Below are 25,871 nucleotides of genomic sequence, written 5' to 3' on the forward strand. Positions count from 1 at the left end.
TGTGTTTTGCTTGTTCACTTAACTCTGCCCTTCCTTTATAAACAGTCCATTTATTAAAATTCCTCCAATTATCTTTCTGAGCATGCCATCTGTTTCTTGCTGGGACCCTGACTGATACAGTAATTGCCTCCATAAGTGTCCCCAGAAAACAGACTCTCCTAATAGGATTCTAGAATTGGGTTGCTTATATATTTGATGAGCATGTGGATAAAATCCTTGCCGGAGGGAAGTTGAGCCCTGGGGATCCGTGTCCTGCTGTGGTATCCCAATCCCTCAAATGATCTCCAGCGGTGGCCTGGGATGTGGTGCATGTGGCGGGCGGAGACATGGGAGGTCAAGTGGCTGAGACACTGAGCTGCTTTGGCAAAACGATGATGACACAGATTATGCCGTGGGCTGTTTGCTTCAGACGACTCTGGGAAGTGGACACAGAGGAAAAGGACAATTCAAGCCTTGGGTGTGTCAATGCTGTCTTGTCAGACCACCAGAAACACACCGTTAACTCAACAGGGTGGGACTGTCACTCATTGCAGCAAAGGACAGCACACACTGCAGGGAAGCGCAGGGTGACGTGTCAGAGGGCATTAGAAGGGATCTGGGCTTCTGTCAGTGATTATGGGGGAGCTTTGAGGAAGCGGGGTTCTGCTCTGGATCAGATGCTGTCAGAAGCAGGGGTAGCCTTCTTCATTCTTATCTAGGAGGGAAGACTAGGGGAAGGCTCCAGCTGGAATTGGTAAGCAGCAGCAGCCATACCAGCCAGGAAGGGAGATGTTGGTCTCTTGGCGTGGAGGGTGTCATGTCGTCTGTGTTCACACGTGACCAAGGAGCCATCACGGCTTTGTACTGATGCACTGTGGTCACAGTGGCCTTGTCTGCTCTGGCGTTTTGTGAAACTGCTTACATTCAACAAAGCAGAAGGACCAGCAGAAGGCAGGCCTTTGGCACTTCCTTCTCTGATGGAAAATAAGTCTCTACGGAGGGGAATGTGAAATGAGTGGTGGAAGGAGGCAGCTACGATCATCAACCTGGGCCTCATCACAGGTGCAGAACATGGAGAAGCTGCAGACATAGCTTCTGTTTGCGGGTAATTTCCCCTGACAAAGGGCATCGGTAGGTAACGCTTCAGTCCTTGCTTCACTAAAGGCTGAGACGACATCACCCATGAAGATACGGTAGTGGACGGTGCCTTGTTTCTCCTGCCCTGAACACCCATCTTCCCGAGCCTGTGAAGCACCGCAGCCCACATTCGCCTCTCCTTTAGCTTGACTCCCATTTTTAAAACGTATACATGTAAGTGCTCCTCCCCCAGAGGATTTTGGGTAAATCAGGGCTTTTGTTGTCTGGCCCCTCAATCCACAACCCCCTCCCCCGGGAGGCTTGCCCGTTTGCAGGAGGCTGCCCATCTGTGGCCGGTATCGGGACGCTCCTTCTCTACTCGTTGATACCAAGGTGCAGAATTTCCTCCAAGACCCTGGCCCCGCTCAGTGGTCTGTCAGCGTGACCAGGGGCCCTCGGCGGGGCCCTGACTCCCCAGTGCGGAGCGTGTGGGCCACTGGCCCCCGAGGCCACCCCTCCCAGCCAGCGGCCCCCCTTCCTGATGACTTCCGGCTAAGGCCACCCTGTTGTCACGTCACGGGTTTGCTGCCCGACTCCCACAGAGGCCAACGCCCGGGCACCGGCTTCTGAGCAGAGAAAGAGCAGCTACTTAGCGCCGAGTCGCTCACAGGACACCGAGGCACCACTCCAATCTGTCGGGGGGCAGCCGGAGGTCAAAGTCCTCTCCTCTGCCCACGCCTGGGCTGCGTGTCTTGCGGTTTGGTCTCTTGTCCCTGAAAAGCAACTCAGTATCTTGTTAGAACCAGGACAGGCTCACTTTGGGCTGGTTGCGTTTACTGTCCCTGCCCCCGGGTCCAGCCGAAGGCCCAGGGAGGGGAGGGCCGCTGAGGCTTCCCGCAGCTCCCGGCGCCGGCCAGGAGACCCGCTCGGGCAGACCCCACAGTCCGTGCGGTCGCCTGGCAGCTCTGCACGCGCACCTGCCGCTAGACCGCCCAGTACGCCCACCGCGGGCTGCGGAGCCATTTCGGGCGCCCGCCCGCGGCGGGGAGCAACTGCGCAGGCGTCCGCCGGCACCGCGCGTGCGTGCGCGGCGCCGGAAGGGGCGGGGCTGCGCGGCGCCTGCGCAGTGCGCGGCGCGGGCGGGGTGGCCGTCAGCTGACTGTGGCGGCGGCTGCGGCCTCGAGGGGGACAACCGTCGGCGTCGCAAGCTCCGGCGGAGGGTCGCCGGCACGTCAGCTCTCGTTGGGCGAGGCGCGGGCCGGCGCAGCACCATGGCGACCACCGTCAGCACGCAGCGCGGGCCGGTGAGACTCCGGGCGGACGGCGGGCGGGCTTTCCCCTCAGGGCGCGGGCGGCGGTGCGGGTCCGTGGCCTCCGGGGCTCTCGGGGAGGCCCGACGACGGGCTCCGGGCGAGCCAGGGGGCGGGGGCGGGGTGCGGTCCCCCAGTGGAGGAGGCCCTCACCGGGGTGGGTCCCCCGGACGGAGGAGCCCCCATGCCCGGGAGTTCCCTCGGGTAGAGGAGGCCCCGCCAGGGTCGGTCCGCCGCACGGGAGGCGTCTCCTGTGCCCTGTGGCCTCCCCGATAGAGGAGTGTCCCGAACTCCTAGTCGGTACCCCGGATGGAAGGGGCCCCCGCACCCTGGGCGGGCCCCGGATGAAAGGTTCCTGCGCCATGGGTGTTGGGTGGGTCCCCGGATGGAGACGGACCCTCACCGGGCCGGTTCCCCAAATGGAGGAGGCCCCCCCCCCCCCGGGCCTAGACCGTCCCCACGGAGGAGGCCCGGGAGCCCGCGACTCCGCCCCCTTCCCTCCCTCTCGGGAGCGGCGTGAGGCCCGCAGGCCCCGCTGTTTCCCTAAGTGGCCGCTGATCGCGCCCTCAGTTCCTTCGTTTGCCGGTGCGAGGACGGGCGCTCAGAACCCCGGCGGGCCCTTCCCACCCCCGCTGTGTCTCGGGGCCCCTGTCGGTCTCCACGGCCGCCTGCTGCTCCGGAGCGCGCGTGTAGACCCGCCCTGGGGACCGGGCCGCGCGGCCGCTCCTGCAGGCGGTGGGGGCGGGTTGTCACGAGCCGGGAAGTTTCTATGGGCAGCGGATCAAAATTTGCAGCAGACAAACATTCCCTTTAAGTGGGGAAAGTTCTCAGTGATGCCACCACTGCCCTCACTCAGTCGCTCTGCCTGTGAAGCCCGTCACCCGCCCCTGCCCCCCGGCCCTGACGGGGTGTTGACAAGTGCTGCTGGTGTTTTCCTGACTAGAGCAGAATTTTTCCCACAGCATGTCTTTTCTGAGTGAAGAAGACCCAGGTGTTGTTAGAAGTCCCGAGGGCTTTGCAGTGGACGTGACGGCCCCCCCCCCAGATTTCTCTGTGGAATCGGTCCACAGTCAGCAGAGAGGTTTCTGGATTCCCTCGGCCTTGGAGCGTTCCCCTCTCTCCGTCCTCACTCCACAGTGAATTACAGCGGCTGACAGCCAGCCGTTTCTCATTTCTGCTCAACTGGCTGGTCAGAGAGGCAAGGGAACCAAGTGAGCCGCTCCCTTGTTCGCGTCCCCCAGGGAGCAGTGGGCGCAGTGGGCCTGACCTGTCCCATGTCCTCACCCGCCTGGTGCGGACCTCACTGGTGTGAGTGTGAACGTGCGGTGCTGGGCGCAGTGGCCAGAAGTGCGCTCTCAGTAAGGGTCAGCTCCCCTGTGCGGAGCAGCGGTCAGCGCTGGGACTGCACAGAGCTGGGGCAGCTGGCGCCGCAGCAGAGCAGCTGCGGGGTCGGCCATTCCCGTCCCGCACGTGGGGCCTGGGCCGGCAAAGATTCTGTCCAGCTTGCCATGTGTACCGTGCTCCCCGGCCTGTTCTCTGTAGCACAGGCGAGTGGCCGTCTGTCTGTGTGTTGGTGTGCAGCACACATAGACCTGCACATGTTTTGGGGGTGCTCTCCATGGCCCGTAAACACAGTAACGTTAGGTCTGGGCCGGGCTGCTGGGGGCCTCCAGGAAGGTGTCCTCAGGGACAAGGGTCTTGAGTGCCCCTGGAGTACCTGTGAGTTACTCAGCCAGTGTTGTTGATCATGACATTGGGACGAGCAGGTGTAGTGCCTGCAGGGGAGGGGGTGGGGGCCTTACAGTGTGGCATGGGAAACCGCTGCCACGCGTAACCTGGCAGATAAGCCCAGCGGGGATGGTTGCCATCAGCTCTGTGGGTTTTAACTTAGGTATAAACAGTGGCCTCCTGGGCCGGGAGTTGGGTGGGGGGGTAAGGTTCTTGGAGGAACCTGAGACAGGGATGAGCAGGAGTTGTTAGATGAGGTGGGGTGGGGCAGGCTGCGGAAAGCCAGGAAGGGTCCTGAGGGCAGGGCCTGTGCCACTGTGAGAGAGTGACAGGCGTGGCTGGGTGCTGTTCCAGATGGGAGGGCCTGCGGCTGGCAGATGGGTTTGCCCTTGAGTTTTATCTGGTCGCTACAATGTAACATTTTTTAAAAAACATCTTTGCCTGGCACCATCCTCTCAGAGACCTCCCTGGTAGCCAGGGTGCATGGACTCCATCCTGTCTGGGCCCTGCCTCCCTGTGTGCTGGGTGCCATGCAGGTAGACGGGTCAAGAAGCTGCAGTACCAGCTGGTGCTGGTAAAGGTGGCATTTGGCTCTGCTCACTGCCCTGGGTCCTGTCTGGGCAGCAGTCCTGAGGGACCCCTGTGCCCTAGGGACATCCGTGTCCCTGCCCGAACAGGGTGGGGGTCAGCCCTGGCACAGGGAGCCCAGAGCCTTGACTCTCACTGGGGCTGGCTCGGAAGGCTGACCTTGCCTCCCACTCCTGCTCCCGTGATAAACGAGTGACAGGCAGAGTCTTTGGGACTGTGAGTGAGAAAGGGGAGTCACCACGGAGGGAGGCTGAGGTGGCCCTTGTCCGTGCTTGCTGCCCGTGGGGCGCCTGAGGGGTGGGCGAGATGGTATGTGAGAAAAAGTGCAGCCCGCGCTGAGCCGGCCTCACACCTTCTGTCCTGCTTTCTCCCTGCAGCAGCTGATGGGCTTCTCTGCTTAAGGTTCAGGAGACGTACTGTTTGTATCTCCAGGGTCAGGTTTTCCCTGAATAGTCTGAGGATGGCCCAGCCCTGTGCTGTTTGCCCCACTTTTTAACAATGCTCGTAGTTTTCTAATGACAACCCTTTTTCTACCCAGTGTTTCTGTTCAGTCCACAACTCTCAGTAAGCACCCAACGGGCACCTAGGAGGAGTAACTGGGGGTGGGCTCCCGCCCTCCATGCTAGAACTCGGTGGGTGGCATGCTGCTTTAAACTACAGCGGTGTCCATCAGCTTGAGGGGACGGACAGCTGTCAGGCTTAATTGGAGGCAGCTTCAACTTTTTTTTGGCAAGACTCCTTCATAGATGTGTGGGTAGGTCCCAGTGAGCCCAGGCTGAGGGGTTCCCAGGCTGAGGGGGGCCCAGGCTGAGGGGTTCCCAGGCTGAGGGGGGGGCCCAGGCTGATTGGGGGGTCCAGGCTGATGGGTGGTGCAGAGTAAACTATATTATAGTGTTATACGTACACACACATTTTTTTTTTTCCAGATTTTATTGGGGAAGGGGAACAGGACATTATTGGGGAACAGTGTGTACTTCCAGGACTTTTTTCCAAGTCAAGTTGTTGTCCTTTCAATCTTAGTTGTGGAGGGTGCTGTTCAGCTTCAAGTTGTTGTCCTTTCAGTCTTAGTTGTGGAGGGTGCAGCTCACAGGTCCAGTTGCCGTTTTTTCTAGTTGCAGGGGGCGCAGCCCACCATCCCTTGCAGGGGTCGAACCGGCAACTTTGTGGTTGAGAGGACGCGCTCCAACCAACTGAGCCATCCGGGAGCTCAGCGGCAGCTCAGCTCAAGGTGCCGTGTTCAATTTTAGTTGCAGGGGGCGGAGCCCACCATCCCTTGTGGGACTCCAGGAGTTGAACCAACAACCTTGTGGTTGAGAGCCCACTGGCCCATGTGGGAATCGAACCGGCAGCCTTCGGAGTTAGGAGCATGGAGCTCCAACCGCCTGAGCCACCGGGCCAGCCCCATACACACACATTTTTTAAAAAGTGTTTTGTACTTTCATTTGTCCTGTTTTTTGTTTCTTTTTCTTCCTTGCCTCTTTTTGGATTGCCCAAATACAGTTTTTTAAACTCAGTCTTTCGTTCTCCACTGGTTTGGAGAACACACACAGTGCTGCACGCGTGTTGGTTTTGCGGTTATCCTAGAGTTGGCACCATGGAGCCGTGTCAGGACCTGCGCTAACCCGATATGCCGCCCTCCTGATGAGTGTGCCACCTCACGTGACCGCTTCCCAACCGCAGGGCTGTCTGGTCCATAGGTGGGTCCTGTCTGACCTGGGGGCGCGTGTTCACTGCTCCTTCTCATCCTCTGTCTCAGGCCTTCCGCCTGGGCTCACCTGCTCGTGCTTCCTGCTCGGCCTTCCTGCTCATCCTTCCTTTGGGGGTACTCGGGTTTGCTTGTAAGTTGCCGTACAGACCCCTGAAAGGCGTTTCTGGATGGATGGATGGTCACCCTCTCGCAGCCCTTGCACTTCCTCTGCTGCCTTCCGTGGGGCGCCCCGCACCGTGGAGCAGTAGGGCCCATGCGCCTGTCTCTGCTGCATTCTGAACTCTCTCCAGTCGCCGCTGCTCTGCTCTGTTAGCAGCCGTTAAACTGCCCTGGAGTTCTTGGTGTAAACAGTTTGAGTGACAGTCAGCTCTAACTTTGGGCTTGTTGCTTAGCGTCTGGTGTCCTCATGTGTCAACCTTTGTCACGCTCGTGGACTGGCCATGTAGGTCAAATGCTTGCCCCAGGCCTGGCCTGTGGGGGCACCTGGACCTGTGAGCTGCTGGGTCCCTAAGAACTGTTTCTCTTTCTCAACTTGGCTGCTCCTCGTGCCACCCCCACCTCCAGCTTTGTGCACCCCATTTCCCCTTCTGCATGCCTCCTGCCACTTCTTTCTCCTTTGACACCAGCTGAGGGCGGTTGGCTGTGTAGGACAGTGGAGCCTGGGAGGGACAGCCGCATCGGCTGGGGGGCCACGAGGCCCTGGAGGCTGGGAAGCATCTGTGCTCCGAGGGAGGTGACTGCAGGTGGCAGGAGGGTGCTCCTGCAGGGGACTTGGCTGCAGCTCGTTCTAGGTGTTTGGAAACTCCCCCAGGTGACTTCCAGGTCCCTGAGAACGCTGTTGCCCGTGGGCACAGGGGCCAGCAGCCTCCTGCTCCCAGTCACTGACTGCGCTTGGGCTCCTGCCACCGCTCCTCCTCTCTGCCCTCGCTCCGTCCCTCCCCCACCCAGGACAGTGGCTCCCGTGTCCTCCCAGACCTTCCTCAACTCCAGATCCATGTGTTCTGCTCCTTGCCTTCTCCCTAGAATGTTCCAGACAGACAGCCTCTTATTCCCTGAGGCCCCTGCACTGTGTGTGTGCTCCCCACCCCGTTTGGTGGCAGCTCCATCCTTGACGTTGCTCAGGCAGAACCTGGGGACGACCTTGCCTGTCCTAGATCCCTCAGAAGTCCTGCGGGCTCTGCCTCCAGAGCAGTCAGCCTCTGCACCGCCCACAAGCTGCTGCCACACTTGCTCCAGGGGTCCACCTGCTGTGATACCCTGCAGCCAGACATGTGGCCCAGCATGTCCAGCCCCTCCCCTGCCCGGGCCCTCAAATGCCCCGCCCCTCACCTTCCCGGCCCTTCCCCTGCCCCTCACCTGCCCCGCCCCTCACCTGCCCCGCCCCTCACCTGCCCAGCCCCTCCTCTCTGTGACTCAAAGCTGAGTCCTTCAGCGGCCCTGGAGGCCCACACAGCCTCTGCCTCCGACCTCCCTGATCACTCCCAGAGTGGTGTCCTTCACTCTGTCCCAGCCACCTCCTGCTGTCCCTTCATGTGCCAGAGAAGTTCTGGTTAGGCCATGTACACAGGTGTTTCCTCTAGCTGGATTGTGTGCCCCGTCGTCGTCCCCCCCCCTCCCCCCGCCTGACTGACACCTTCACACCATTCAGATGCTCTCTTTCCATTGCAGCCCCCCCACCTTGCTGTGACTGTTTACAACGCTTACGCCCCTCAGCACACAATGACTTGACTGGTATTATTTGTCTTCTTTCATTAACTGCAAAGAGAGCAGTGACTCCCCCAACATTGCCTTATGGAAAGTTCATACACACCCTGAGGCTGGAAGGCGCTGGCAGCATGTGCCCGTGTGCCCACCACCCAGGCGGTGCCACCTGCCTGTGCTGTGGTCCTGGCGCACCACTCTGCCCGCTGGTTGGCTGGTTTTGTTTGGTTTGAGGACGGGGGTTCCAGCTCAGGCTTGCTCTTGGCCCCAGCACCTGCGACGGGAGGCCAGGTGCCATGGAATTCTGGTAGAGACCGCATTTCAAGTCACTCATTCTCTGTCAGCTTTTGTAGTTTGGGGAATGACGGTTATCCTCGCTCGCTCTCGTTTGTCTCCTCTTCTCCTTTCTTCAGCCTCTGCATTCATTTGGACCGCAGCCTCTCAGTGCCTCGCAGAACTCGAGTGGACGCTGTGGGCTCTGGCGGACGTGGGACATTCCAGCATTTTGGCCTTGCAGTCGTGGGCTGACTCCTCCAGGGGCCCCGCCAGTGCTGGCTGCGTAACCACTAGTGTACTTCATATGGACCGAAGTGCCCTTCCTGTCTTGGGGAACTGAAAATGGGGGTGGGGGGCTGGGGCTGACTGGCTGTCACTCACAGGCCTGCTGTGCTGCTCTCAGGGGCACCTGCGACTAAGAAGTGAAAGTACTGTTTTTGAAATACATTGAAAATAGACTAATATTTATAAAAGGAGCTTTTAGTTTTAGGGGAAGTTCAAATCCCGAGAGTTCATGGAATGAGAGTTTGTGCTGCTTTTAAATAAAAGTAACTCATGTTCCCTCTCTGTCTGCGGAGCACAATAAAGCTGCACACGGTTAGACGAGATTTTTTAAAATTATTTTTGCACTCTACACACTGACAGAGAGATAAAAGAAAATGAAACTTAAATATAAAAATTATTTACAATTAAATCCACAGTTTTATACATTTACCTTACATGTCAGTGAAAAGTTGCTAACCATCATGAAATAGGACAAATTATATCAAAAAGAACCAAAATCCCATAAAAAAATATATCCCAGTATGAAAAGTATTGTGCTCTGGGTATCTTCACAGCCTTCTCTTCTGTGTGCTTACGTACAACACATTGTTCCCGTGGATAAATGTGTCCTGTATTTATTCTTCAGTCGTCCATTTACGTGTTCTTCTGTCTGCTCCAAGGCCATATTCTTGGAGCCATCCAGGCAAGTCAGGACCCCTCGATAATCCACTCCAGAATTTAATTTTACCACAACTGGCCATCCTGTGATTTGCTTTAAGAAGTCACTGGGGGTTTGCTTCTGCAGACTCATTGTAACACTCCTGATCAGAAATCTGCTGGCTGGGATCTTGGACCCCCACTGTACGAGCCCCACAAGTCCAGCCTCCTCAAGATTGTTTTTAAAAGTAACCAGCAGGGTGGAAAAGTATAAGTAAGTGAAACCCACATCTCCCTGTCTCCTCCCCTCCCCCCCATTCTTGACCAGTAATTTCTTAAAACAGTGCTTTGAAACATAAAGCCCACTTTGTGGTTTTGCCAGTGTCACGCTGCTCCCCCTCCTCCAGCTGCCCGTGAGGTGGGAGGCACCGGGACATCTCCGTCGTGTGGCTGTACCTGGCCTGATGGGCCTGGGTGCCCATGGTGGATGTCGCCTTTTCCTGGTGCTGTGACAGTCCAGCAAGGAGCCAGCCACGTGCTGTGGGAGCGTTTCCATAGGTGTCACGTGGACTTGTTAGGTCTGGACACGAGTTTCAAGTGGCTTATTAGTACTGAGCTCAGTGTACTCATGTTGTAAACGTAAGCAGGTTATTTTTAAAAGTATGGCCCATCATTCATCTGTAATCAAGATGAATTGTCCTCTTGTCTTCCCAAGTCTTGGAGCCCGGAAAGCATATATTTTGATGTGGCCGTTCAAAGATTTCCTTCATCATAACATGGCAAAAATAAACTTTAGGATTAGTGCTGAATTTTTTTTTTTAATTAAAGTTTATTGCGGTGGCAATGTTAGTAAAGTTACAAAAATTTCAGGTGTACAATTCTGTAATCCATCATCTGTATCTCACATTGTGTGTTCACCACCCAGAGTCAGTTCTCCTTCCATCACCACATATTGGATCTGAATTTTCAGTATACACGAGGAGTCCATGTTTATTGATGCCATTTTTCAGTCTGGTCTCTGAGACGAAGGACTCACGTGGGCACTGGGCTCACCTGTGACGTGTGACATGCTAACCGGTTTCTTAGCAGGGGAGGCATCCTCTGCGGTGTTGGACTCTCCCCTCATTTGGACGCCTTGGATCTGAATTGAGAAATCTCCAGGGGCCCAGCAGTGCTGGTTACATAACCACTAGTTTACTTCAGAAGGACTGAAACACTGTTTCCTTTTCTTTCCTTTGTTTGGAGGTTACAATTTTTTCTAAGGAACTTTAAATTTTGGAATCGTGGCCAACATAGTACAAAGAGCTGCTGGGCTCCCTCACCTGCTTTCCCATTGTTGACGTTTTGTCACCGTGTGCGGGTCACGACTAAGAACCTGACTCTGGTGCGTGATTGCTAACTGCAGGAGTTATTCAGGTGTCCCACTTTTCCTGGGACTGCCCCTTATTGTCCTGCGATGCCACCCAGGGCCCACGTGGCCATCCTGTCTCCGTAGTCACCTGCGCTCTGGGACCGTCTCTGACTTTCCTTGTGTTTTGGGGCCTTGACAAGTTCGGGACTACCTGCCAGCATCTTGTAGAGCACCCCTGAGCTGGGAGTGGGACCATGGCTGGTGGCCTCCCCAGGCTGTCACCTGGAGAACCCGTGTCTGCCTGGCCTGTCTCTGCAGCTGTTGGCCAGGACCACCGGCTGGGGGTGCTGGCCACCTTTCTCCTCTTCTAATGTTCTGTTTGAGCAGTTTATGGTAAATCCTCATTTCATGTTTATAATTCTGTAGTTAAACTGCTGTTGAAAAATAACACGAGATCGTTTCACTTTTCAATATAGCTTTGTTTCCCCCCATTAAAAAGCAGTTGTATTCTCTTTGAGGAAAACCTAGAAGAGTACATTGAAAAGAGAACGTAACACCTGGAAGTCCCATTCTGATGGTGGGAACAGACAGGAAGCGGAAATAATGAAGGAAAAGAGGCCTCTCCTGCCCCCACATCTGTGCAGCCCCTCGTTACTGTCACACTGTCACTGCATACACACGTTGGCTGTCCCTGGTGTATCCCGTTCCCTGCTGGGTCCACAGAGCTGCAGTATGTGGCATGTGGTGACATTTATTTCTCTGAGTAAGTGCAAATTTGGTCTGTATACACTAATGCTTTGAACTTGGTTAGCGTGAGTGTTCCTGCAGACTAATTCGTTCGTGGCGAGCCATGGCGACTACAGGAACTATGTGTGGTCCGTGGATGGTTGGCAGGGCACCCCTGTCCCCTGTCAGCTGGGACGAACTCTGGAAGGGAGGCCGGTGAAGGGACTCGGGCTTCTCCACTGCAGTCGTGCTGTGCTCCCGCAGGGCCTGGCGCTGGGGTCGGTCTCGTTTGAAGCTGTGATGCCCCTGGCCATCTCAGTCCTCCTGCAGGGGTCGTCGTGTGGGCCTTCTTTTCAGAGCACGCCCCGGGACCTGCTGGGAACAAGCCACACACCTGGGGAGATGTGGCTGCCAGGCCTCTTGGGACACTGCACGCTTCTCCTGGCAACCCCTGGCCTCCCGGCGCCTGCGGCTCCTCCGGCCTGATGGATGCTGGAGCCCGGGCGGCCGGGGCGGGGGCATCGGGCACAGAGAAGGTGACAGTGTCTCACCGCCGCTCCCCTAACGCGTGTCCCCACCCGAGAGGGCCCGTGTGCACTTGCTCTATGAAGAGTGGCAGGAGCCCAGGCCCACAGATTGGGCGCACGGGTGGGAGGCTCCTGTTCTCAACACTGGCCCCTCTGCCCGTTCCGGAGCCAGCGAGCCCCCTCGGGTAACACGCCCCTGTGACGTGCAGGGCCAGCAGGCTTCTGGCCATCTCAGGGGCCCTGGTGGCTGTGGGCAGCAGACGCAGTTGCCAGAGCTCACGCTGTGACACTGGGGTTTCCCCTTGGTGTGATTTCCTCAGCAGCCAGCCCTTCAGGGCCCTGGGCTGGAGGCCCTGGGTGACGTCCCCTCGGGACGGCTGAGGAGGACCGGGGCCTGGGACCTCTGCAGGCAGCTCTGGGCTCTGTGGCTCCAGCTTGTTCAGCAGCGGCCAGGCCTCCTGTCGTGTGGCCCCACGGCTCCTCCCTTCCAGGGGGTTTGTTGGCCTAGTGGTCTTCACCAGTCGTTGGTCTTTCTGGGCATTTCTTACTCTGAGCCCTCCAGACCCTGCACCCCTGCCGGGGAAGGGCAGCGTCGCCGTTGTCCTTCCTCGGCCCTCCCGTGCTGGCCGGCCTTGCTTGGCTGTGGAGCCCTCGTTCCCTGGTTCGGGGACACAGTTGTCAGTCCTTTGCTCCTTTCCACCCTGGTGCCTTTTCTGGGGTGGCCGCCACGAGCCTCCACTGGCTGTCGCTTCGTTCTCCCCCAGTGTTTCTCGGCAGACTGTTGTCTGTGAGCCGTTTGGGTTTCTCCCGGGATTCGCCCTCCTGGCGCGTCCCTTTTGTGTCGTCCAGCCCGGGAGCCTGGTGACAGAGGCTTCTGCGAGCAGCAAAGGCCGAGGTCTTTGTGGCTTATTATTAACCTGACTTCTTTCTGTCTTGTGAGTTTGTTTGAATTTGAACTGTTTGAAATGGGCGTATTTGGTGTATCAGTACAGAGGGTTTTCCCAGTCTCAGCTCCCGGCTCAGTTCCCGTCTCATTCATTCATTTGAACCAATGTCTTGCGATTGACAGGCCTCGCTTGTAGTCATAGTGGCCCAGCGCGAACGGGTTGTGGACACGTAGCACAGCGCATGACACCCGAAAACAATCCGGGAAACCATCCAGCAAGCCCGGTCTGAGCGTGAACCCGCCTTTTGTGGCAGCGATGTCGTGACCTTCACTGACGGGTGTGCATTGAGTGCCTGCCGAGTGGCAGAGTGCGGGCTGGTGATGAGAGGCCCCCAGGCTGGAGCCCTGACCCTGGCGGCCCCTCACTTTCTAGGTGAAGAAAGTGAGAGCCAGTGTAGCTGCCCTCCTGCCCTCCTGCTGACGTGCTGTGCCCCCCCCCCCCTGCAGGTGTACATCGGCGAGCTCCCGCACGACTTCCTGCGCATTGCGCCCACGCAGCAGCAGCAGCAGATCCAGCTGGACGCGCAGGCAGCCCAGCAGCTGCAGTACGGAGGGGCGGTGGGCACGGTGGGCCGGCTGAATGTCACGGTGGTGCAGGTGGGTGTTGCCTCCACTACCCGGGGCCGCTGCAGGTGGCTGTGGGCTTTCGTGCCGCATTTTCTGTGTGGAACTTTCTCTGATTCTGCTTTTTCCTAAAACATACATCTGATGAAAAACGATGGTAAGTTACCCGGGGTGCTCCCCAAGTCCTCAAAGCGTTAGTGGTGAGCCTCCGTTGGTGCCTGCTCCGTGCTGGGCACTGCTCCTTCATGCACACGGTCTCCCTGCCCTGGGGGCAGCCGGGGGGGGGGGCGGGTAGACGCACCGCCACTGTCTAGACGAGGGCACGGGTGGGGACGGCCAGGGCGGGCGGCTGTGCCATCGGGCTCTGGAGCCCACACACCACTCACAGCCCAGACTAAGTACACTGTCAGGAGGCAAAATGGTTTTGGTCACCAGAACTTCCTATAAAACTGTGATGGGGGCAGTGACTGTGTCATACGGCTTCACACCAGCGCACAGTGCAGTAGACGCAGGGACCCCTGTTGGGCCTCGTGAGGAAAGCGGGGCTTTCACAGGTGTGCACTGCGGCAGCCGCTCGGCCACGCTCTTGGTGCTACGGGGTTCGCAGCCGAGCCCCCTGTTCTCACAGTGCACCTTACACCCTCGCTCATGCTCATATTTCTAGGATAGCGCGATACCCCCTCTCTGCGTGCCCTCTGGTATCAGTGAATTCATGCGCTGCTGTCACAAGGGCTGTTTCCTGCCAGCACCACAGGACCATAAGGCACCCCACCCCCCCTCAGCCCACACGGCGCAGCCCGGCCCTCCAGGGGCCCGGCCCATGGTCAGAAGCACTCCGGTTCACCTGTTTGGCCTTTTGGTAGCATTACTCATGGTCTTCCACTTCCTTTGTGATGAACAGTCTTGCCTTGGCTCACAGAGGGTGCTCACTGGCCCTTGGCCTGCCACCCCTGGCCGTGTCCCCTGGTGGACTGATAGGGGGTTCAGTCCCAGCCAGCCCCTCTCCTCCCTGCCCACGCCCCAGAGCGAGCAGCCCCTGGCCCCAGCCAGCCGCTCAGCTCAGCTGCAGACTCATGCGCGCACACCCATCCTTGGGGCCTCTGCCTGCATGTCCTTAGGGGTTTCAGATGTGATGTGCCCCAAATGGAGCTCAGCCCTCCAGCCCCCCACACCTGCTTCTCCCCAGCAGTAGGCAGCAGTTCCGTCCTTCTAGGAGCTCAGCCCTCCAGCCGTGGGCTTCCTCTGACTTCTCTGTCACACTCAAAAGCTCTCGGCTCCGCCCTCTGCGGGCCAGGCTGCAGCACTCTGCCCGCCCCACTGCCAACCCCCGGGGTGGCCCGAGCGTGGCCAGGCAGGTCTCTCTGCTTGGTCCCTTCCCCACTGTGCACCTGCCTGATCCTTTTCTCCCCTAGGAATGTCCCCAGGGGTCCCCGCTTGCTCCCTCACCTCCTCAGGAGCACCCCATGTTCCCATGTGCCCCATTCCTCTCACCTGGTCACTCCCCACAAGCGGCAGGGTTGTCACACGTTCCGTGTGTGATGTGTGTTTGCTGCACACGGCTGTGGGAGACACAGACGTCTGTCTGGCTAGGCCCAGCATGTAGTCACGCCCAGTAAGGATCAGAATGAGCAGGATGGCGTTTCCTTAAGCATTGGGTATGTGGCATTGCAGGAAAGCCTCTTAGAAGTGTCCGGGACAGGCCTGCGTAGTCCGTCCCCAGAGCAGAGGGAGGAGGAGCGTGTGCTGCCATAGCAGAGGGCAGGCGGGGCCTCTGCAGAGTGAGGAGAGTGACAGCCACGGGATCCCGTCGGTATTCCTCGCTTACGCAAAATCATCGGCACGTCCTGACGTTCTTTAAGGTGTTAAGACCAAAGGGCCTTAGCAGCCAGGCAGAAGCACCATGAAAACAGGTGCCAGGAGGCTACGGGCGGTCAGCCGGCCTCACGTTCCTACTGTTGTTTCACAGAAAACGCCAGGGCGATTTCTAAGGCATTTTCCGGGGAAGTTTGCAGTCTTGGGAGCTGCTGTAGCAAACTGGTGCAGAGGACAGGAGAGGAATATTTGCAGCTGTCTGAGGGCTGATGCGTACACCAGCAGCTTTCCGGAGAACATTGTATCTCTCTGAGCATTCCAGGGGGTGCTCCAGCCCCCACGAAAGGGAGCAGAATGAAGGACCCAAGAATGGAGAAGGCCTTGCATAGAAGGATAGTCACAGCTGTGGTTAAAAGTGAACAACATGTAGCTCCAAACAGGCAAAGACAGAAAGAGTAGACACAGTCAGTCGGAAACCAGAGGGCGGAATGGAGGGCAGGGTTCGGGGACCCTTGTGTGCTAGGAGCGCCCCTCCGGGTGTGGGCCTCGCTGTGGGCCGGGCAGAGGCAGCACGCAAAGTGAGGCAGACCCTGCAGCAGCCAGGGGACGACACCTCACGGAGGCTCAGATGGCAGCACTTTTAGCAATGAAGAATTTTTAATTCAGGCAACCCGTTTTATTAGCCATGCCGGTAGGATGCACAGGGTTCTGTGGGATGGCCTGGCTCGTGCCTGGGAGTGAGTCCCTCCCGGTCACAGGTGGCTGTGGTTCACTTCCTGTACTGTTGGCTTCCTGCCAGTCTCCCAGGGCTGGCCAGCGGGCCCACTCTGGCCAGTGGGGCGGGTTGAGCCTTCCCAGGAGGTTCCAGGGTCCCCCGGGGGCGAGTCTGCATCGCTGGGCCTGATGGTGGGGACCACCTGTCCACATGCTGATTATGTGCCATCAGGACCCTTTTGCAGGCCTTCTGCCCTTTTGTTCTCTGGGCTTTGTTCTTGTTCCTAAGATTTGCTAGTTGCTTATACATTCGGGATCCAGGTCCTTACCAGACATGGGTGTTTGCAGATACTCCCTTCTCAGCATCTTTTAGGGAGCAGGCCTCCTTAATGTCACTGCGTCCAGTACCCCATGTTTTCTTCCAGAGCTTGGGCCAAGGTCACAAAGATGTCCTCCTGTTTCTTTTGTAGGACTTTTATAGTTTTAGGTTTCACATTTAGGTCTGTAATCCTCCTGGAGTAAATACTTCCCCACCAGTGACCTAATGTGCAGAGCCTTCCATCTTTCTTACTCATCAAGACTCGTTTTTCCTCCCTGCGAAAGCAGCCCTCCTGTGCCAAGAGCCTGTCTGGCTCGGGGCTGGGCTCCTGACCTACGTGAGACACTCCCGTCCCAGGGAGCCAGTGCGGCTGGTCCAAGGCGTGTTTGGCCCCACCCTGGGCACGGGGAAGGCCCTTGTGGACTCACCCGTCCCGGACCTCGTGTCCCTTGCTCTCTGGCTCCTGGCTCTGTCCCAGGGTGGCCTGCGTGTCAGCCCATTCCGCGGACTGCTCTGAGGAGGGTTGGAGGAACCCCTCTGGCCCGCTGTGCCTGCAGCAGCATCGTCATACCTGCCGGCTCGGCACCAGACTTACGGTGGGTGACGTTCTCCCACCTGGTGCCAGGTCCGCAGCCACATTCCATCAGACGGCCAGACAGACCTGGAAATAGGTGGGAGGGGTGCACGACAGGTAAGCCTGGGACGGTGGCTGCCTTGTGTTCTGATGCCGGCTTTATTTCAGGCCAAGCTGGCGAAGAATTACGGTGTGACCCGCATGGATCCGTACTGCCGGCTGCGGCTGGGCTACGCCGTGTATGAGACACCCACGGCCCACAACGGCGCCAAGAACCCACGCTGGAACAAAGTCATCCACTGCACGGTGCCCCCGGGCGTGGACTCCTTCTACCTGGAGATCTTCGACGAGGTGAGAGGGCGGCCTCTGTCTGGGCTCCGCACTCGGGACCAGGCTGAGCAGGGGACACCTGTCGTTCTGGCGGTGGGGGCATCTCCAGGAATTCAGGCATGCCTGACAGTGTATGGTGTCCCCAGTAGTGGGAAGTGTGTGTCCTGTGTGGGTTCTTTCATAGCTGCATTCAGAAACGTCATCACCAGTGACAGCAGACCCCGAGCACTCTGAATGGAGTGTTGGCACGTCCCCCCCAAACCAGGCACACGCATCATGACCAGTGACACCAGACCCCAGTGCTCTGAGTGTTGGCACGTCCCCCCCAAACCAGGCACACGCGTCATCTCAGTGACACCAGACCCCGAGTGCTCTGAGTGGAGTGTTTACACGCTCCCCTCCCCTGAACCAGGTACATCGAGGCAGCTGTTTGTGAATAGGTTGGATATAAAGTGGGTCACCCCATGGCTGAGTGGGACTCGGGTTCTTGGTGGTACGCCTCGCAGAGTGTCCTTGGGGAGTGTTGGATGGACGCAGCGGGGCTCTTCCTCAGCCCGGTCCTCTGGGCACCAATCCGGGAGCACCTGGTCCCTCCTGAGGCCAGGCAGGTGCCCCAGCAGGTGACAGCTGGGAGGCGTGAGGGTGGACAGCAAGGCTGGGAGGGGCCCTCGGTCCCCGAGCTGCCTGCCCTGTACCTGCCCTTCCCGTTTCCTCCTCCGCACCCTCTGCTCCGTCGGGGCAGCTGTGGTCAGCAGGAGAGCGCCTCCTTTCCCCCGTGTGTGCTCACTGGCCTTCGGGGCTGGGTGGGGGACCTGGGGTGGGGGAGGGGTGGCTTGTGTGTCCAGGCAGCCCCATCTGGTCTTGGAGGGGCCCCTGAAGGGGGGGGCTCCTGGGGGCGGGGCCAGCTCTCCAAGTCCTCAGTGCCCTGTTGTTCCCGCAGCGAGCCTTCTCCATGGACGACCGCATCGCCTGGACACACATCACGATCTCCGAGGCGCTGAAGCAGGGCGAGGTGGAGGACAAGTGGCACTGCCTGAGCGGACGGCAGGGAGATGACAAGGAGGGCATGATCAACCTGGTCATGTCCTACTCGGTGAGGGCGCCGGGCGGGGGTCTGCTGAGGGCGGCCTCACCTCCTCGTTCGGGGACCCTTTGACCCTGAGGAGCTAGGCCTCAACCCGAACTCACAGGGCGTGGTCCCAAGAAGAGCCAGCCGCTCACTGTCCTGGGAGGAGCAGCGTTGTGTGGTGGCCGTGTCGGGTCAGGGCCATCTGCGGTATGGCCCCCTGTGGCCTTGAGGGGCTGGGCCTGCCCGGAGGGGACTGGGGACGAAGGTGCTGGAGAGCAAGGCCTTAGAGCCGGGGCTCTTGCCCAGTTCTGTCTCCAGCCCCCGGCCACTCTTGTGAGTTCCTGCTCTCTCCTGTGTGTCAGTGAGGTGGTGTCATTATTAATGGTTTGTGTAGAAAGTTTCCAGCCCGGGAGCCAGTAGAGAGATGAGTACAGACCCTTGGGGATTGGTCACCCAGCTCAGCAGTCATCCCATTTGCTGCTCTTGTCACATCCCTCCCTCCTTTTAGTGCTGGACTATTTTAAAGCAAGTCTCGGCGTCAGTTTGATTTTGCTCATAAGTGTTTCATCATGCGTCTTTAGCAGACACTTTTACATGAACACAAAACCATTGTTATGCTTAATGAAGTAATATAGCTGGAGTCAGTCCCCTCTGAACTTCTAGCACAACAGGATTGGGGTGTCGGTGTGGCAGGTTGTTTAAGGAGGATGGGCGCCCTGCACTCTGGCGTTCCCTGTCTGGGCTGCACCCTGCGCTGTCCCTCCCAGGACGCTTTCGGTGAGACAGGTGTGCAGAGGTTTTGTGTGGTGTGTGCTTCTCTGACCCCAGGATCATCTTTGTGTCTTCCAGCCACTGCCAGCAGCGATGGTGATGCAGCCCCAGCCCGTGGTACTGATGCCAACCGTGTACCAGCAGGGTGTCGGCTACGTGCCCATCACAGGTGCGTGCAGCTCCTCCCTTGCTGGGTGGTGGGTGTGGGGGCTGGGAGCGTGGCGTGGAGGCCTGCCCTGGTCTTCAGGTGAGGCATGAGGGCCTTCCCACAGCAAGGGCAGGTGTGTCACCTGTGAGTTGTGTGTGTAGGGAGGAAATAGAAGCTGGTTTTTCCCTAACTTGGCACTAATAAGGTGAATTGAAATTGATGGCGACATAGAAATGTAGTTTGTAAACACTTTAGTATGTGAAAGACCGTGTTCCTGTGGGTGAGATGAACTGTGTGCCCTAAAGTGTTTGCTTAGGGCAGAGTAGGTTCTTTATAAGCGGAGACGCGAGCTTTTCCTTGCTGTGTACCTCTGTACATTTTGAATAATCAGGTACTAACAGAAACGTTACAAAGGGAGGAAAGACTCTTGGCCTGAACCCTTTGAGACCCACTCACCCACCGGGGGCCCCCTCTGCAGTCGCATGTCCTACAAACGAGGGCATTGTCCTGCTGCCGGGCAGCGTCAGTCGGGAAGAGCGTGAGCACTGGTGCCCTCTGCGTGTCTTCGGCTGTCCCTCGGGCAGCAGCGCCAGGCCTCAGTCCCATACCCCCTCCAGGCCCTTCCCCCTTGGCCTGGATCCCCAACCTTGGCCACCTCTGCCGGTTTGGAGCGCCAGGCTGGTGGCCCCTCGGGCCCGTCTTTGGTCTGACCAGAGGTGGCGGTGCTGGCGCTTCTCGACAGTACAGAGCAAAGTAGCTTTGTGTCCCCTTCCTGCTCTGCAGTGCCAGGCGAGTGGCACTGGCCCCAGCCCTGACTGCCCTGAGAGTCTGGGGAAGGGCCGTTTGGTGACAACTGCAGCAGAAACCGCCCGCGTTAGCACCACACCTGAATTTAAGATACGGTAAGTCCAGTCGGTGCCCCCATCGCGTTTTCTCCGTAACTGGAAGTCACAGCAGACGTAGGAACACTGAAGCTCAATGCCACTCGGTAAAATGCGGAAATGGTTTGACGTGAAGTGAGAATCGGGTTTTGTTTTCAACTGTTGCTTAGCGCTCTCTCCCTCTGCTGCGAGGCGCTCACTGCTCACACTGACCAGAGAGTGAAATGGGCCCTGCGGCCACGCAGGTTCCTCTTCTTGATGCCCCGTCGTGAGGGGCTTTAAGCCCTTCGTCTCCCCTCAGTCGTGTCACTGCCTGTCTTCCTGCCCAGAGGCAGCTCCCAGGCCAGGCTGCACTGGAACGGGCAGGAAGGACCCTGTGGGTCGCCTGCCTGCACCGCGCAGCAGCCTCCTTGGGCCACAGTGACGTGACTGTGTGTGGCCTCCTGGTGGCTGCGTGGTCTGGAGTGTGTGGAAGAACGTGCGGCTTGGCTGCGAGTCGGGAGCCTCAGTGCACAGTGTGCTGTTCTCGCCGGTGCCTCGGAAGTGCCCTCGCCCCTGCTTTATTGATGGGAGTCTTCTGCGTGTATGCGCGCTCCAGGAGCTGAGAGCACAGCCCTCAGCACGTCCACTCTCACGGTTCACGGGAGGACTTGATTGTCGCGTCCACACTTGGTGACATTGACGTTTGGGCACATGGACCTGGCTGGCCGGGCGTTGGATGGGCTGTGACTGTCTCACACCTGTCCACTCTGACCTGGGCCTTCTTCCCTGGTCAGTAGCAGGCCGGTGTCTTAAAGCGTGTGTCACACAGGGTGTCAGGCGGGGTCTCTGGTCCCGCTCCCCACATAAGAACGCAGGACATGGTGAGGCCAAAAAGGAACACCCACGGAGCCATAGGTAGGGGAGTCAGACCACTGTAGTCTTGCTGGCGGCTGGGTTGGAGAAACAGGAAACGGGCCACAGGATCCACAACTTTCTGTCCACTTCTCTCTGCCAAACAACCCCACTTGCTAGCTGCAATTCACCGTCCTAACTGCAATCCGCGCTTGCTAGCTCAGCCACCATCTTCCTGCTAGCCCCCATTTTCTGCTAGCGTAGCCACGGCAGTTATATTAGTGGCCAGTGGCTCACTGGTTACAGCTGACGGCCAACTAGCCACAGCTGATGGCCATCCAATCACAGTTGATGGCCATTTACTCCCTGAGCCAGCACCTTTCCACGTGAGGCCGAGAGCCTGGACACTGCCCTCCTGGCTCTGTCCCAACAAGTGGCACTCACGTTGCAGTCGCCCTCATAGTCTTCTCGAAATGCTCCCTCTTCTCTCCCCGTTCCCGCGCTGGCCAGTCCATATAGGCAGGAGCGGATCTGCGGGGCGTGCACACGGTCGCCAGGGCCATAGCACGTGCCCTGTTGGTGAGCAGCATGAGGAGCAAGGCCTAGGTGACGCAGACCTAATGTCCCGTGCTCTGTGGCCTCTGCTGGCAGCCCTGGGGGTCATGTGCATGGGTTGTGCTGACGGCAGGGTGTGGGGTCGTAAGAGCTCACTCCAGCCGGGATACTTGCCTCAGACAAGACAGGCTGTCGCCCGTCCCGAGAGCACCTGCGATGGCAGGTGAGGTCACCGTGCTCCCGCAGTGTCCTGAGCATGGCCCGCCATCCCCACAATGACCGCCTGCGTGATGCCGTCTCAACAGGCCCCATCGCCTCACCTGTGAGGAGGGTCCACCTCGCAGCACGTCAGGCTTGGCAACGCTGGGTCAGGTGTGGAGGCAGGTGCTTGGCCAGGCCTGGCCGAGGGGTCCGGAAGGGGGACTGGTCTGCGCCCTTCTCGCTGCTAGTGCCTCAGGAGGTGTCCCGTCCGTTCCTGGTGTGGTGGCCACCATCATGCCCTGCAGCCACCTCCCAGCCCTCAACACTCCCACGTCCTGTAGCTTTGACTCAGGCTGGTGTGGAGGCAGCGTGTGGCTGCCCCAGGGTCTTGGGGATTTGGGAGCGGAGAGAAGTCACAGCCTGAGATCACTTCTGAGTGCCTGTAGGCCTGGTTGGGAGGTTTGTGATTTTGAGGTGTAAAGCACTGGTGCGCCAAGTTCCGCTTTACTCTGGGGAGGTATTACCCACAGTCCTGTGTTGCTAGCTGTCTGTGTGGTCACTTCCCACCTGGACATGTGTCTGTTCTCATGGGACGCGTCGCCTGGACTTGGGGCCGGGCTGCCCCAGGCCTCAGGGATTGGAGACCCGGCCCCAGGCCAGCTCTGCGGTTCCTCCCAGGGGCATCTGGGCCCTTCGCATCGTCCGCCGTGTCCCCCACTTCCCACACAAAGGGGTGATGCGGGCAGGGGTTAGTAGGGCCCCACCTTGGTCAACAGGCTGAGCACTGGGAGGCCCTGTGCCACCTGTCCCCTCGCCCGCATGCCAGCCAACATTCCTAGTCATCGGAGCGTCTCTGCCTGTGGTTCCCACGTGTCGTGCGTCCTGAGCCGGCGTGCAGCCCCATTCAGTGCCTGCCATCCTTTCCTCCCTCCGTCCCTTCTGATTGTGCTGGGTGCCAAGCTGGGAAAGTGGATTCCAGGGTGCATGGCAGGGGAAGGCTGCAGACACTAGATGTCTGGGTCAGCGAGCGTCCGTTCTGTTTGCGCTTGCGTCCTCAGAGGAGGGGCCTGTGTTGTGGCCTTTGGTCAGGGGTGTTGGTCCATGCATCTCAAAGGGACCAAGACCTATGAGCGCCTTGCCCCCACCCCACTGTGAACCGGGCTCATGAGGTCCGAGGTCCAGCCCCCACTCTGCTGGGGGGTGAGTGGGCGAAGCAGGGCTTGCTCTTGGTGCTGCTCGCCTCCGTTTCTCTCCCGTGAGCCCAGGCTGCTTCTGCGGTCGTGTTTCTTGGGTGCCCTTGCCCGTCGGTGGTTGAGAGGCCGGTGGGGTGCCACGTTGCTCCCTCCAGCTGGAAGCAGCCTCGTGTATTGTGGACACACCCACGTCCTAAACTCATCTTGTGCTTGCAGGAGTGCCCGCCGTGTGCAGCCCGGGCATGGTGCCCGTGGCCTTGCCCCCAGCAGCCGTGAGTGCCCCGGCCCGCTGCAACGAGGAAGACCTGAAAGCCATCCAGGACATGTTCCCCAACGTGGAGCACGAGGTGATCCGCTCCGTGCTGGAAGCCCAGAGAGGGAACAAGGGTGCGGCCATCAACTCTCTGCTCCAGATGGCAGAGGAGTCCTAGGCCACGCCCCCCGCTGCCACGTTGCCTCTGGCCCTTCGGACTTGCCAACCCAGGGTTCCCAGGGAGCACTGTCCCAACGCGATTCCTGTGAGAGAGCCCCGTGTAGCCCCTTCCTCTGCCCTCCGTCCGTGTAGCCCTGTCCACACCGTTTGGGATGCATGTGGGTCCTTGGCTCCTGGCAGCCGCTGTGGGGCAGGTGTGGTGTGGGTGGCTTCCCCTCGCTCAGACACGTGAGCCGTGTCCTGTGTGCACACTCACCCTCCCCGGCTTGGGGACGTGCATCTTCCAGCGCCGCTCACTTCTGCCCCTCGCGCTGTCCCCGAGGTGCTCTGGTGGGAGCGGCCTGCCTCGGCCAGGGCCTCAGGAAGGACCGCGCGTCCTGTGCTTTATAACAGTCTGCAGTCATTCGACTTCATAGGGACAGTCCTCTGTTAATTTAGGGCACACACAGTCCATTAACAACTGGTGTGGGGGGGTTGTTAGAACTTGCAAACTGAAGGAAAACTCACGTGCCTCCCTTGACGTGTGGACCTGGGCTGCTCCCCACTGTCCCCCTGGCGGCGGTGCTGGGCCCCAGCCACAGGTTTCCGCCTCAGTGCCAACAGGCAGCCAGCCCCGGGCCAGCAGGGCTGTCCTGGGCGCAGAGGGTCCCTTACGTCTTTTCCTGCTGTGTTCCATGCCAGCTCTGTGGAATGTAATTCTGAGCGGTCGCTTCTCTCCTTGACCGACTCTTGCTCCAGAACCTAAAATTGGGGGTAAAAAGTGAGAAGATACAGTACTTTGCTTATTAAAGGTGTTTGGGGCCTGGTGGCTCACTGCTGACATTAATCTCAGCTTCGTGCCCGAGGACCTGGATTGGGCGACACACACGGTCCCCTGGTGAGTCCACGTTTAAGGCTCCCGAGAGGCTGCAGGCGCATGTGCACCTGTGGGCTACACGCAGGCCCGGCCCTGGCCGCAGGTGCAGGGTGGGGACAGGCTGGGTGTCACCTGGTGACAGTGCGAAGTCTGAGCAGTTTCTCAGGAGCGATGCACTTGAAGCCGTGCGCACGCACTGACCACTCACGTGTGTCGGCTCGGGGCGTGTTAGGCCGCCCTCACTGTCCCTCCTGCAGCTGTTGCCCCAGCCTTTGGACTCGGGGGTCTTCCAGGAGGGACATCAGACAGGCCCCTGACAACGCGGCAGCCGTGGCGGGCAGCACAAGGCTGTCAGTTTCAGTCGTCTGCCCCTGTCAGCTAGAGAAGGCTGCTTCCTGCCGTGGTCAGGGTGGCTGCATGTCCCGGGGGCTTCCTGTCAGCCTGGGGACGTGGGCAGTGGGGTGGGGCCGGCGACAGGCGGGAGCCTCCGCTGACACGGACTGTCTGAGCTCGGGCGGCTCACCCTCACGGTTCAGGCGCTGGTCTCGGTCTCGAGCCTGTAGCAGACTTCTCCCGGGCGGGAAGGTGGGGCCAGGCGGCCACGCTGCCCTGGGACTGGTGATCTGAGCAAGTGGCACAGGACAGATGGGCGCAGGTCCCCAGCCCCAGGCGCGGCCTTAGTGTGTGGGAGCCAGACAGGGTTAGGGTGAGCACGCTGGCACGTCTCTGCTTCTCCACGAACACTGTCCCCGTCTTCATAGGTCGCAGCCACCCCCCACCCCCCATAGGGCCTTTATCAGTCAGCGCCGACTGCTCGCCTCCACGGGGCGCTGTTTTCACATCAAAGCTCATGCCTGCTCCTCGTAGGGACTGCGGTCCCTCTGGGGGGCTTGTCACCCAGCTGCAAAGAGGAGGCCACCGGGACGGGGCGGGTGGCTGCGGTTGTTGGGCCCCCGTGCAGGTGGGCGGAGGCTCGGGCGCTGATGTTTCCTGCTGCCTCAGCACCGGCCCGAGCACAGAGCGTCCGGCGGTCACATCCTCCCCCACCTTCTCGGCGGCGGCTCCTGGGGGCCCTTGTCCCTTTACAAGCACCTGCTGCTGTCGGCAGAAGTGACTCTCAGACGTCGTGTTTCTGGTTCTTCTCCTGGGGTCCAGTGTCCAGAGTTTTCTTTGATTGTAAAATATATTTTTACTTTTCAGCCTTCTAATTTAATAAATGATCTATATAAAAATAGAGAATTAAAGTCCTTTGAGGAAAGTTCACCATTTTTGTTCCTATTTTTTCACACAGCTCGTGATAGGCAGGATTGATGAAGCAATCAGAATAAATTCACTGTAGTAAACTGGCTACAGGACTGGGAATGAAAGCAGAACCCAGTGGCCAGCTTAGAACCTTAACTTAAAGGTTTAGCTCATGTGTGAGTTTTCGTTTTCCAGTGAAAGTTGGCAGGAGTCCCAGGCGCTGTGCTCGACCTCATTGCTTTGTTTCTGTGTGTGTGACACCCGCCATTTCACCCTGGGGGTCACAATGGACTTGAGCCACGAGGCGTGGCTCGCTCTAAGGGAGCCATGCTTAGACTCAGGGCTCCCGCGTTAGGTCACCTCGTCTCTCAGCCGCCTGTTAGTGTGTTAGCGCCACCAGGACACTGGGACCCAACTCAGGTCCCGAGTGTGTGTCCACACAACGCGACCTGAGGACAGGGGGAGTGTGCACAGCCCCCTGAGGCCTTCGTGCCATCTGTAGGGCCAGGCGGAGGACAGGGGCTGCGATGGGGACGC

General features: G+C 58.9%; 1 protein-coding gene and 1 pseudogene across 1 annotated transcript; one reads left to right on the forward strand and one right to left on the reverse strand.

Moving 5' to 3' along the window:
- The first annotated feature begins 1,859 nt into the window (after window positions 1-1,859).
- Window positions 1,860-25,355, forward strand: TOLLIP (toll interacting protein). The gene is made up of 6 exons (XM_019714747.2): window positions 1,860-2,360; window positions 13,286-13,435; window positions 16,990-17,172; window positions 18,092-18,244; window positions 19,070-19,160; window positions 23,020-25,355. Exons 1-6 carry the CDS (start codon window positions 2,328-2,330, stop codon window positions 23,232-23,234), a joined length of 825 nt encoding a protein of 274 aa, XP_019570306.1. The 5' UTR covers window positions 1,860-2,327; the 3' UTR covers window positions 23,235-25,355.
- Window positions 9,201-9,442, reverse strand: LOC141572309 (U6 snRNA-associated Sm-like protein LSm6 pseudogene; annotated as a pseudogene).
- Window positions 25,356-25,871: the final 516 nt, after the last annotated feature.

The sequence above is a fragment of the Rhinolophus sinicus genome, linkage group LG06, assembly GCF_036562045.2.
Source record: "Rhinolophus sinicus isolate RSC01 linkage group LG06, ASM3656204v1, whole genome shotgun sequence".
NCBI lineage: Eukaryota > Metazoa > Chordata > Mammalia > Chiroptera > Rhinolophidae > Rhinolophus > Rhinolophus sinicus.